General features: G+C 46.4%; 1 protein-coding gene across 1 annotated transcript in view; it reads left to right on the forward strand.

The window, feature by feature from the left end:
- Window positions 1-372: 372 nt before the first annotated feature.
- T265_11677 (hypothetical protein) overlaps window positions 373-13,573 on the forward strand; it is a gene marked incomplete at both ends in the record, with an annotated part of 68,475 nt that continues 55,274 nt past the window's right edge. The window contains one exon of the mRNA XM_009178390.1: window positions 373-671. Coding sequence (XP_009176654.1) covers window positions 450-671 — 222 coding nt within the window. The remainder of the gene's footprint in view (window positions 672-13,573) is intronic.

The following is a 13,573-nucleotide window of genomic DNA, read 5'->3' on the forward strand; positions in this document are numbered from 1 at the left end:
CGAAGCTGGTTCTAAATCGGTTCTGAATGCTGATGGCGTCTGTCAAGGTTCATTTGGAATAACCCTCTTCCGACGGTTGTTCACGCTGCATTTAGTATCCAGTTCAAAGCCCTTTTAAATGCCTTTTAACTTTAGTCCTCACGCTGGTACGCTTGCTTCCTCGCGCTGAGAACTTAAAGAGCTACACCACTTTTCGTTTGTCCATCTCAGGTGAACAGAAGCCGGTTAGCGATAAGAACAAGCCCGACTTGTGAAGTTTAGGCGAAAGCCGAATGTGTGAATCCGTTAAATCCGGGTTACACCCACTCTATCTCTCAAGGTCAATGACTTGTCCTTCAGATTGCCCGCCGGCGGCTTTCGATTTCTTATCGTTGGGCGTTGTCGTCCTTTCATTTTTAATGTGATCACTTCAGTTACTTGACTTTTTTGGATTTTATTGTTCGCCGAAAATGAGCCTATTCACAAGCCCACCTCCTGTAGTCAAGCGCCTCATTAGCTACATCAAAGAGGGCTCAGACAAGGAGGAAAAATGGAAAGAAAAGGCTGTGAAATCACTCGTTAAACGACTAAAAAACGGAAATCAACTGGATGAACTTGAAAGGGCACTGGCGAGTCAGGACCCATCAACCCGATGCGTTACTATTCCCCGTTCTCTTGACGGGCGCTTACAGGTGAGGTGTATTGCCGTTGTCTTTTATGTTGTCTTTAATGTCATCCGCTGGGTTCGCTTGAGAGCCATGAACCGGAGGTTCATGACTCCAGGTCGCTGCATCACAACTTCGGTTCCTTGGTGCAAGTGTAGTAAAAGCCGGAACAGAAGTAGGATGTTCATCTTAGTGGGTGTCGTTAACGAATATCACTATTACCACAACTTTTCGGTTCTTCACTTTTGTGACCTATCAGGAGTTCATGAAATGCTCCGTAGGATTTCAATAATAAATAGAACCTTAATTTGGTTTATATGCACTATAACAGCGTTTTTAAGCGTTTGATCCAGTCGCTCTCCGTCTTTGTGTAAGGTGTAATGCTTTTTTTAAATATAGTCCCCGGCGCCTTACACGGTCTCTACATGCATGTGATGGGAGTGTACTTGACACAAATCAGTGATACCTAAAGCGCCATCCAGCGGCTATGTATAACTATACGGTTGAAAATGAGGTATTTATCGTGCAGGTTCGATTTGTATGTGACGAACTAACGAAAAATGGTTTCCGAGGTTGTGGTAATAGCATCAGCCCGTCCATCCTTTCGTAAGAACCCAACTGGACCGAGTCGTGTTCATCCTTATAAGTATCTGAGTTCAGTCAATTCAGTTTGTCCGCTCACAAACCGCGCACCGAATTACACTGGTTCCAGCAGCTACACCGAAACCGGTGTACTCAGGCCGAAATTTTGTGATGGCTAATGGTAACTTTCCGGATTTGGCAGCTTACTGAGAGATCAAAAAATGATTTGAAACCAACGAAGCTGGTTCTAAATCGGTTCTGAATGCTGATGGCGTCTGTCAAGGTTCATTTGGAATAACCCTCTTCCGACGGTTGTTCACGCTGCATTTAGTATCCAGTTCAAAGCCCTTTTAAATGCCTTTTAACTTTAGTCCTCACGCTGGTACGCTTGCTTCCTCGCGCTGAGAACTTAAAGAGCTACACCACTTTTCGTTTGTCCATCTCAGGTGAACAGAAGCCGGTTAGCGATAAGAACAAGCCCGACTTGTGAAGTTTAGGCGAAAGCCGAATGTGTGAATCCGTTAAATCCGGGTTACACCCACTCTATCTCTCAAGGTCAATGACTTGTCCTTCAGATTGCCCGCCGGCGGCTTTCGATTTCTTATCGTTGGGCGTTGTCGTCCTTTCATTTTTAATGTGATCACTTCAGTTACTTGACTTTTTTGGATTTTATTGTTCGCCGAAAATGAGCCTATTCACAAGCCCACCTCCTGTAGTCAAGCGCCTCATTAGCTACATCAAAGAGGGCTCAGACAAGGAGGAAAAATGGAAAGAAAAGGCTGTGAAATCACTCGTTAAACGACTAAAAAACGGAAATCAACTGGATGAACTTGAAAGGGCACTGGCGAGTCAGGACCCATCAACCCGATGCGTTACTATTCCCCGTTCTCTTGACGGGCGCTTACAGGTGAGGTGTATTGCCGTTGTCTTTTATGTTGTCTTTAATGTCATCCGCTGGGTTCGCTTGAGAGCCATGAACCGGAGGTTCATGACTCCAGGTCGCTGCATCACAACTTCGGTTCCTTGGTGCAAGTGTAGTAAAAGCCGGAACAGAAGTAGGATGTTCATCTTAGTGGGTGTCGTTTGGTACGGGAAACACAAAAGATATTATTGCAGTGGGTTAAGGTAATGGTTGGGGTGGAGTGCATGTTTAAATGCGGAAGAGAGAACTTTGAATATAAAAGACCCATGGATGGGTCAGACACATGCAGGCTTATCCGGACAACCGTGATCTCGGAATAGCTCAGAGGTAATGGCTCGAACCTGGTGGTCGTGGTTCAGACCTAAGGGCGCCTTACACGGTCTCTACATGCATGTGATGGGAGTGTACTTGACACAAATCAGTGATACCTAAAGCGCCATCCAGCGGCTATGTATAACTATACGGTTGAAAATGAGGTATTTATCGTGCAGGTTCGATTTGTATGTGACGAACTAACGAAAAATGGTTTCCGAGGTTGTGGTAATAGCATCAGCCCGTCCATCCTTTCGTAAGAACCCAACTGGACCGAGTCGTGTTCATCCTTATAAGTATCTGAGTTCAGTCAATTCAGTTTGTCCGCTCACAAACCGCGCACCGAATTACACTGGTTCCAGCAGCTACAACTAGACGTGTCTAAGCGAATCACACGTTCATTTGCGACCGGTCGCTCATATCCACATTGTATGGACTTTCAATTTTAGGAACTTGCGTGGACGTAATTAACAATCAGACCATGTGCGACTCTCTACTCCTGGTTGCTAAAGGCATTGCCAGTAGAATTCACCACATGCAGAATTCATTATACTCCCCTTCCAGATCCAAACTCATGGATAGACAATCTGGGTTCAGCTTTGAGTTCTCTTGGGCCTTTCCTATACAACATTCCCCGTCTTGGTCGTTTGGTTCAACAATCGTACTATGCAATGCCACGAATCCATTCAGCCGAGTACTGTACGGGAGAGTAAACATTACACCATATTGGGGTTAAACTTCCAGGCATTTTTAAGACGTTAACACTTTAATGGAATAGGTTGGGAGGATGACTGATAGCCCGACACTGGACGTTCGCCAGCAGTACATCGTCCACTTTCGAGCCAGGAAAGCCAAGATAGTTGCATTACTCGAGGTGAATAAAGAGTGTACGTGAATGGATTTTGGAGGGACATAACTTACCAGTTGAGAAACCTTGGCCGTCTGAAAGAAATCAACTATTGGAACATATCGGAGGTTATCCGTAGCAGAAGGCCGCTATGCTGGCTTATTCTCTGATGTTAAGTAGATTCCTCTTAGATGATGCAAAGTTATATGGTGTACATTTTAAGATAATGCCAAGTAAGCGGTCTTTCTCTGGTTGCAGGAGGGAGACGAGATCGAGATGGACGTTTATCCATCTCTATCTAACTGGAAAGACTAGGATCGTGACACCAGATTGTAGGACCGGATGTATAGAGTCGGTTCCTCCAAAGCCATCCAGCTCACTTACAGTTTGGATCATGGTTGCCAATTTAAGCTATGCAAAACGATCAAGTGGCACATCTCTGAATCTCAAGTGACGTGCGTATCAAACTGGTGTGAACTGTTTTGTAGTACGGTTGTGAGACGCATCCTCCTCGAGCGGCGGAACGGGTACGTCTTCAGGTCTTCGACACCAGTTGTCTCAGAACCGTAGTTCGTGGAGGCTAGTGCCGGTAAATCCGTAACAAGACAGTTAGAAAGCGAGTGTTCGGTTGTGCAACGGGAATTTCCACTGGAGAACATGTCGAGCACCAGAAGTTATATTTGTTAGCCCATGTGTTGTGCATGCCGAAGAGAGTGATGCTTTCCCCACCGAATTCAAAGTGGTGCAAGCAGTAATCGATGGCTGTAATCGATGTCACCGGTGTCCCTGTTATCAATTTCTGTTCAAATTGCCTGGATGAGTGTCTGAAGGTGTAGGCACTCGGAATGATTTCCAAAAGACTGTCTGCCTCGCAGAGCTCATTTTGCCCAGCCCTGTGCTGAGTGAAAGCGACCGAGAGGTGGACACTGTATGACCTGGCGACGGATTATGAAAACGCTAACCAATAAAGATGTAATACACTATTCGTATGGTTGCTGAAAATTCTTCGACAATCCTCGACCTGTTTCGCCCTTCTAGGGGCTCATCGGATAGGCGCGGTCCCCGAGTTCCCGTCAACCTTATACTCTACTTGAAACGACATGGCCCAAGTGGTTAGAGCGCAAATTTACTGAGCGGAAGGTTCGTGGTTCGACCTCGACCTCTGCCTCTCGACTTCCTCTGTCTAGGCTTGGACAACCTGGCAGTATCCCAGCCCTCGTGCCTCCTTCGTGTGGCATGGCAGGTAGGCACCAAAAGGGGGCTACAGCTGAACGATTTATTTATTTTTTATAAACAGGGAAGGTCGAGAGGCAGAGGTCTGGTTCGAAACACGGACCTTTAGGTCAGTAAATTCGCGCTCTAGCCACTGAACCATTTCACCCCGAAAGAAACTGTGGCAGGCATAACCACAACATGTGCATTATCTTTACAGCTGGAGAAGTTGATGCCCAAATCCACTGGTCCTCTTTTCACACGTTATTTCGATACCCAGTTTCGTTTGCACTCGATGACTTTGGTTACGAATTGGCAACCAAAACAATTTCCCCTTATCGTGTGGAAGTTTCTTGACAACTCACTTTACATTCAAACTTTCTGGAAACTGGGGAATTAAGGGTGTGAGGTATAATTAAAGACTTGAAGCCCCATGCAGCACCCACTTTGGTCAAATATAATTAGGAGAGGCGGCATTATCCAACATGGCAAAAATTCACTTACAGTGTTTGTTGGTCGACTGGTTTGCGTGGCACATTTCAGGCGCTTGACAGGATGTAACGATGTGATTGACGCCCCCTTTACCTTGTCGGAATCCTGTCTGATACCTTCGGACTTGCGTCCTCCATGCCGAATTCAAACCGCAGTATGGAAGCCGGTACCCATGTTACTATGGAATGCTCATATCCAAATCGGGATGTTTGCTGTAGACTAACGCTTAAGGCCATCTCCGTCCCCCATTCTGCCTTACCATTATGAAGCTTTATTCAAATAAATTGACGTGATTGTACGGCAGTGAATCCCCAGTATTCCTTTTTGGTGGAGGACATCCGTGCGACACTCGCAGAGCCTCCCATACAAGGTTAGCAAACGGTCAAAGCTGTGAACAACATAGTCTTCTGGTCCTCCATGTTGCGGGTTGGGACAAATGTGACGACTTGTTCTTGTGCGGCTGTGGTGACCCGGAATCCGCTGCGGCCATCATTATCATTATTGATTGCAATACAACAGTAATACAAACTTGTGCCTGACTGCCATGGATATGCCGAGCTGGGTATTGTGTTCAGCCCTCTAGCGGAAGCGTTTCTACTTAGTTGGACACCCGTTGATACCCGAGTACGCGAAACGGGCACACCTCTGTTAGCCGCTGAGAAGCCTGTGGACCCAGCAATCAAACAAAACCATCAGAACCGGCCCTTCCAGTGTCTGCCGTATGTTTAATATGCATAATATCCGATGTCAGATATTAACAGCCACTGGAAACAGACATCCAAAGCTGTTCTTGCTACCGGAACTTCTTCCTGCGGTACAATCCAGCCAACATCACCCAAGTACTGGATTCCTTAAAAAATCGCTCAGCTGTAACATCCTTCCGATGCCTAGCTGCCATGCTACCCGAAGGAAGCACGGGGGCTGGGATACTGCCAAGTCGCCCAAACCTAGACGGGCTAAGTCGAGAAGTAGAGGCCGGGTTCGAACTACGGACCTTCCGGTCAGTAAATTCGCGGTCTAACCACTTGAGCCATCTCACTTTTTCTTAGGTGGATGCCAGGCGACACCACAACTCAACTCGATGCACCATCCGACACTAGGTGAAATTGAATGTCTATGCCAACCGCGACTCTTGATTAATCTGAAAGGCCGAAAAAATGGAAGATGCAAAGAATTATGGGAAAGTACGCAGGTTGTTCTACTAGGTTCGTTCTAGGGGTCGTCGGAGGCCTGTTGTCAGCGGAACCTCAGGGACCAAAATGGCTTCAGATATCCAGCAAAGAGCATTTCGTTTGTGTTGTGATTGACGTGGAATGGAGCACGGTGACACTACGAGTGTGAACGGAAAATACTGGGAGACCAGAAGCTTAGGTTTAATAATACAAAACTTTGACACTGTTTGCTAGAACGGGGACAAGTTATTTTACAATGAGAAATGAGACGGTTTCAGAAAACAGATGAACTGTACAACATTCTCCCCCAGCTGAGATAAATTTCCACATGGGTTCATTTTATAACTGAAAAATATCAGGCCTGTCTGTTGCGCTGTTTTTGCGCAACCAACGGGTGTTCAGAACAATCCATTTCAGTTTCCAAAGTAAATGAGTCAGATAGTTCCGGCCTAGGGAACGAATCAATATTCGGTTGCGATTGCTGATATTCGGATGCTAGAGCGTATTTAAAACCTGTGGAAGGCGCAAGGTGACTTAAAGTGACTGTTTCTTGCATGCCTTTAGGGAGTCGAACATGTGTACTCATGGTTACATTCCAGGTGCTCAAACTCTGATTACAGGGTTATACTTCGAAGATCTTGTGCTTGACTACAGGCTTGAGTGAGCGAGGGGTTGCAGTTGAGATTCTGGAGAAAATAGTTGCGGGAGTGCCACCACACTGGGTATGACAGTGCCAGGCCATTCTTCGAAGATCTTGTGCTTCGTCATATCAGAAGTGGTCCTGGCGAAAACAACCACTGCGACAATGATATACCGATTTTCGCCTACGATGAAATATTCTCCTGTGGGAAGTGGGATTTATGGTGGTGCAAAACAAAGAATGGTTCAGTGCAGTGCGTCTTGTAAGAGGGTTTAACAGTGACTGACCTGAAGACCTTTTGATCGCAATGAAAGCATGGTAGCTTTCCACAAAGTTTTATTCGTCAACTCACCTTCCCCCCTTGGGTTATATGCAATGGTCCGACTGGTGGCAGAGAAGTGTCGGCGTTGAAGACTGATGTCATACTGTCGATGATGATCACCTCCTGTTAACATTTTTGCCTGTGAACAGACGACCTACAACTCTGATTCTTTAAAAGGCACTTTTAGCAGCAAGTAGTACCGTTTCGTTGGTGACGATCTTACTTTGTCCTGAAGACGTTATGATGACGATGATGATGAGGATGATAATGATGATGATGATGATGATGATGATGATGATGATGATGAACGTCTTTTCCATGAAGACATCGCTTGTTCTCATCCGAACTTAATGGTAAACCGCGATTAAAATGCAAGAAACTAGGCAGGCCACATGTGGCAGAGTGGCACAGGATATGGTATCACCTTAAGCGAAATTATATTTGGATGCAGATAGGTGAATGGGAAGCTGGAATATCCGTCTACGACCATCAATGTGTACTTGTTTCACGTCGTCGGTGACAGTGGTCTTCTGAAGCCAACGGTTAAACGTTCGAACATTTTTGTGGCTTTATTGGAGGGGGGGGGGAGATATTTCAGGGTTATGGCGGACCAGAAGGTCCGTGGTCCGAATCCGACCTCTGCCTCTCAACTTCCCCTATCTATGCTTGGGCCACCTGACAGTATCCCAGCCCTCGTGCATCCTTCGGGTGGCATAGCAGCTAGGTACCAAAAGGGTGCTACAGCTGAGCGATTATTATCCTATCCGCGCAGAGACAACGTGATGCTGAAAACTTGAGATCGGGGTACATATTTTGTTTATGTTGCCTGTTAAGAAACAGTGTCCGAGAATGGAGCTTTTATGCTGTGTGGATGCCAAAATGTCATCAGATGACGACGATAATACAGCACACTAATTACGATGGACTACATTTCCGGGAACTAATCCGTCTGAACTGCCATTATCAGCAAGGACTAGGTGACTGATTCTTTGAGACACTCGGAGTCGTAGCAGTGACGCACTGTAGTGCACGTGAAAGGGATTATGTGGTCCTCAGACCAGTGACAGGTCTGCATACTTTTTGAACATGCCATTTCTTTCCACAGTTTTTCCAGGCTGCGTCTTTAGTGGGACATTTTTGACACGGGTGACGAGCGTAGCTACTGAAGGAACATCAATACCCCATAATTTTCTTGCATAGTTGCAACAGCTGATTCATAATCCTTGCAGTCTTTGATGAGGCGATTAATACCAGGAGCAATGTGATTGAGCAAGGTTTTTAGTTTATCCGGTGAGCGAGAAGCTATGGAATCAAGGAAATTTGAAAAAGTGCAAGACTATGCTCTCGGATATCTGCCGAGTCTTGAGTATTCGGATCGGTATCGAATCGTTCAGGACGAAAAAATCGATCCACTGTTCGACGAAAATTTTCGACGAGGAATGGAGCACGGCGACCGTCAGAGTATAAACAGAAGGGAGTGAAGGCCCAGAATCTAGGTTTTGTATCCTTCCAAAATTCTGGCACTGTGAGCTCAAACTAGAAAATGTGACTTAGCAATGAACGATGAAACGCTTCGAGAAAACAGTCAATAGCAACAGACTCCTTCCAAAATTCTGGCACTGTGAGCTCAAACTAGAAAATGTGACTTAGCAATGAACGATGAAACGCTTCGAGAAAACAGTCAATATGCAACAGACTGTTGGGTACAGTATTTCGAATAACGACTAAGCTGGTCACCTGCTACCGGATTGTATGCCTTAAATAGAAAGGTGGACTGTGGATATGGAGGCATTTCTGCTTCGGAATTGTCCGAGTGTATGTCTCCACTAAAGTGTCATCATGATCCTGGTTCCGACGACTTTCAGCCTTCTCACTTCAAGAGTCGCATTGAATTCCTCAGCCAGTGCCTGTCTGAGAGAAAGAAACCGCTCCAGGTAACTGAAGTGAGTGAGTACATTTGCCCATTTTTAATGTAGTAACAGAAGAGGTGTTAGTTTGACTCCCGTTGTAACAAGGCTTCTGGTTTCACCGAATCTTCATCTCACGGTAGAAAGCTAATCCTTGACCCGTGACAGTCAAGCGGAATTTCGGTCGAGTAGAGGCTGCGTCGACCACATCTTCAAACGCCGTCGGATATCAGAGTAACCTCGTTTGTGCAGACGACCCGCAATTCCCCCTTCCTTTAGAGGGTACTGTCGATTCTGTCGACCGGTCGGTACTACATTTGCTCAATGGGGTATGTCCCAGAAGTTTGTAAGCATCGTCCGATCTCTATGTCCACATACTTCTGGACGTATGACCTGTCTACGCGCTTCTCTCCAGCCTTGCCCCACTTCGTCATTGGTGGAATAGGGATGTGGACGCTGGAAGGTCTTCAAAACACGATACTCAAATCGTTGCAGATGATAATATTATGTACCCGGGGTATGCAGACGACATCTTCCTCATCTTTGAGGATGAAGTCCAAGCACAAACCCTGTTGAATCAAGTGACCACTATAATGTAATCTTTCAACATGCGCTGTGCACCTTCACAGTACAAGTTCATTCTCCAGAACCCGTAGTCTATGAACCTGTCTTTTACAATTCAAGACGAAGCACTGGAGGTTGTGAGGAATATTGCATACCTCGTTAGTTGTATTAGGTGTGACGGAATTGTGACATAGGTGCAAAAAATTGTTAGACTCCAATCACATTTGCTGCTTTGCGTCACTTCCGACGTATCACTGGGTCTCGTGGGTCACGTGTACAAGCCGATAGTAAGGTCTGTATTGTTGTATGGTTTCGCAACTTGGTATTCGCGAACACGTGATATGCGGTGTCTTCGAGGTTTTCAGCTCTGATGCCCCAGAGGCGTTGCTAGTGTCGGATGGCACCAATGGATCCGTATCGCAGTAATCACAGCACGGGTATTTTTGATGTAAGTGACGGAAAACATCGTGTACCACCAACTACGTGGTTCGGCAGTGTGCTACGTATGCCGAAACGCCGTCTGCCGAGGCAAGTGTTGTTCTCTGTGCCTTCTTCAGGATGGCGAAAACCGCCATGTGAAGGGCGTAAGACATTTCGAAAAGCCTGAGTGTTGTTGCGATCCGCCTTCCCTGACGGGGTCCTCGTGATCCGCTACCTTGCGCTTGGCCGGAGATATTACAAGAGATACGGGCTAATCGATGTCAGTGATATCCGTGTTATCAGTTTCTTTCCAGACTGTCTGATTGAGCGCTTGGGGATGTAAGCTCTTCAGAATGCTTGCGATATTCCAGCACCTTTTCCCTTTTCTTACCCACTCTTTTTTTACTCCAAGGTTTTAAATATCATTGGATACATTTTTGGTTGCATGACAGTGAGGCATTAGCGTCTACACTGATGTTGCCATCCCTGATGATGATGCTCACGACGATGTTGCTCATATCCCTATGGTTGGAACAGTCACTTCGTCTAATTTTTTGGGCACAAGTCAAGTAATGGGCTGGCCGCAATAGTGTATAGCTCGTTCTTGTCCCGAAGCAGGTCTAAAAACCTAGCAATGGTAGAATATGAGGATTCAACTCCATTATCGAAAAACGCTGTGAAAGCTCATCTGACTTAGCTGCTCGATGGTGCTTCAAGGCGGCGGAGCACAACAGTACTCAGGTACGGTAAGGGACCTAAAATCAGCCCGTAGCTCAAAATGAGCAGAGTTTAGATTGCGCTTAGGTTCTGTTGACTTTCGAATTAATGTTGGGACTTGCTGTGCCGAGAAGCCATCGGTTTGCTGGACAGACTGGGTTTTATCCAGCGACAATGGTATCCCAATTTATTTGGGTGCAATTAAGATATGTGCGGGCTTTAATTAAGCTTTCCCAGATGACTGTTTCAATCACAGAGTTACGATTACTTTCATGTCCCCTGGTTGACCGTCTTACTGCTAGGTTCTGGATTCATCTACCCTTGCTCTTTCGCTCAACCTCTTTTTGTCAAGTTCTCCACCGGACCACCCAACAAATTTGTCAAAATAAAAAAATCGCTCCGCTGTAACACTCTCCCGGCGCCTAGCTGCTATGCTACCCGACGGAAGCACGAGGGTTGGGATACTGCCAGATTGCCCAAGCCTAGCCAGGGTAAGTTGAGAGGCAGAGGATGGGTTCGGACCACAGACCTTCCGGTCAGTAAATTCGCGCTCTAACCACTTGAGCCAAATTTGTCAGAGCCAGCGCGGTTTATCATGGCTGCCCATTCTCGCTTCAGTCTCTCCTACTTTCCATCATCGGTGTGAACTTCACCTTCAGAAGAGCTGTGAACTGAGCTATCAAAGTATCGTCTGGTGGAAAATTGATGGACTCGGATTGCCTGACGATGTGTGATCACTGGTTTCTTCACAGCTTTTTAGGAGTTAGTTCTTTACAGCGTGCCTGCTATGCCTTAGTGTGTAGTTGACCGATGCTTACTCAGTCGGAGCTACCGTAGCAGTAGATAAAACCCACGGTTAAAGTTGCTTGGGACACGACTACTCATGCCTCATCATCAGCGAAATCTCTATTTCCCACTATAAGTGTTTTCTCTGATCACCCATGGCATCGAAACTCAAAACGAAAACGTCCTATGTCATGTCAGATTCACCTCCTTTTTTAGTTTACGTGATTCTCGTTGTACACCTGGGAAATTTTACAATACGTGGCTCATAACTGCTCCAACTGAAAGTTTCAATGTGTTCGGCAGGACAATCTAGGTGTCACTGTTTTTGGGGACTTGAAAAACCTTTTTAGCATTGTTCTACTCATCTAATATTTCCTGGGTTGCAAGGGGATGTCAGATAAGTAGCCCAGTCGTAGCAGCTTTTAGCACGCTTCCGGTGTTTCTGATGTTTCATAACTTTGACATTCTGGACCCACTTTGTTCGCCTTTGGCCGTCTCGGCGCTTAAATCTAGGGCAACGTAAGCAAATACAAACAAGGAGCATTGTGCTCTCACGTATATTAAGAAGCGAAAATCTCAGAGCCAGTCATCACCGGGTACTTAGTTTAGCAGTGGTACTGTCAACCCTTCCTAACAACCGACTGTTTTGGCCAGCAATGCACAACGAAAGAGAAAATTGAGCTGGTGGTGCAGTCATCTCAACTCAAGTATGTGGGTTGCTCTCTGAATTTCCATCGAGCTTGTTCCTCGTTTTACATATTTTAAAAGCTCCATGAGTTCCGATTGTGGTGTGAGAAATGAGGTCGGATCTCTTTTGCTAATTTGAGACACCAATGGCGTCAAAGCAGCATGACCTTGGATCTCAAGGGACATGTATGTCGGGATACGCTATGGGGTATTTTGTCATACAGCCGAGAGACCCGGTTACTGCGAGTAGCGGAACTGAGACGTCTTTGAGTCTCCAATGCCCTTGATCTTAGAAGGATAGCTCGTGTTGGCTTGCGCCGACAAACCTGCAACGAGGCAATTATAAAACGAATGTTGGGCTGTGCAACAAGCACCAGCTGAGGAATTGTGTTCGACACAAGAAGCTGAAGTTATCATGTATTTCACATGCCTTATCATCGTTTGCCGAAAATAGTACTGTTTTTTGTGCAGTTTAGAGTGGTGCGCGCAGCAAGGTCAGCGATCAACCTTCCGCCTTGTGGATAGAGATGAGAGCGATTACGAAAAGTCGAATGCTGTCGGCACGATGGACCTTCCAAAATGAGGATCGCGTTCTCCCCCTATGTATGAGGCTGCAAGATATGGCTGCTAGTCAATATCACCACCAGCCGTTTGCACGTATAGGTGGGTCGGGTCACTTACGAGAACAGTCCAGCGTCTGAAGCCTCCTGTTCAACAGTTAGACTTTTTCTAAACTGCTAGACTATATGATGGAGGAATGCCCTGTGGGCCTCGAGTCGCCGGTAGTTTCGTGGAATTAGAGAAGAACAAGTCAGTCATGTTAGTACCTGACCCGCACCTTCTAGTTAGGAAGCTCAATTTTTGACCTTCTGCATCTTGCAGAGCTTGCCACAGATGATTGGGGCGAGATGGCTCAAGTGGTTAGAGCGCGAATTTACTGACCGGAAGGTCCGTGGTTCGAACCCGAACTCTGCCTCTCGACTTCCCCTATCTAGGCATGGGCGACCTGGCAGTATCCGAGTCCTCGTGTCTCCTTCGAGTGGCATGGGAGCTAGGTACCGAAAGGATGCTACAGCTGAATGCTAGGTGCTTGTCGGAAACCTCTTGTCAGTGAAACAATCAGGGACCAAAATGGCTCCCTGATATGCAGCAAAGCAGAACGTTTGGATCGCTGGGCACAGTACTTCGAACAACAATTCAGCTGGCCACCTGCTAACCCCAATCGAGAAACCCGGCCTTCAACAGAAAGTTGGACCGTAAATATGGAGCCGCCTTCAGTCTCAGAAGTGTCCGAATGCATTTCTCTACTCAAGCGCCATCGTGCTGCTGGTCCTGACGACCTTCCAC

Source organism: Opisthorchis viverrini, assembly GCF_000715545.1.
Source record: "Opisthorchis viverrini unplaced genomic scaffold opera_v5_553, whole genome shotgun sequence".
NCBI classification, from domain to species: Eukaryota; Metazoa; Platyhelminthes; class Trematoda; order Opisthorchiida; family Opisthorchiidae; genus Opisthorchis; species Opisthorchis viverrini.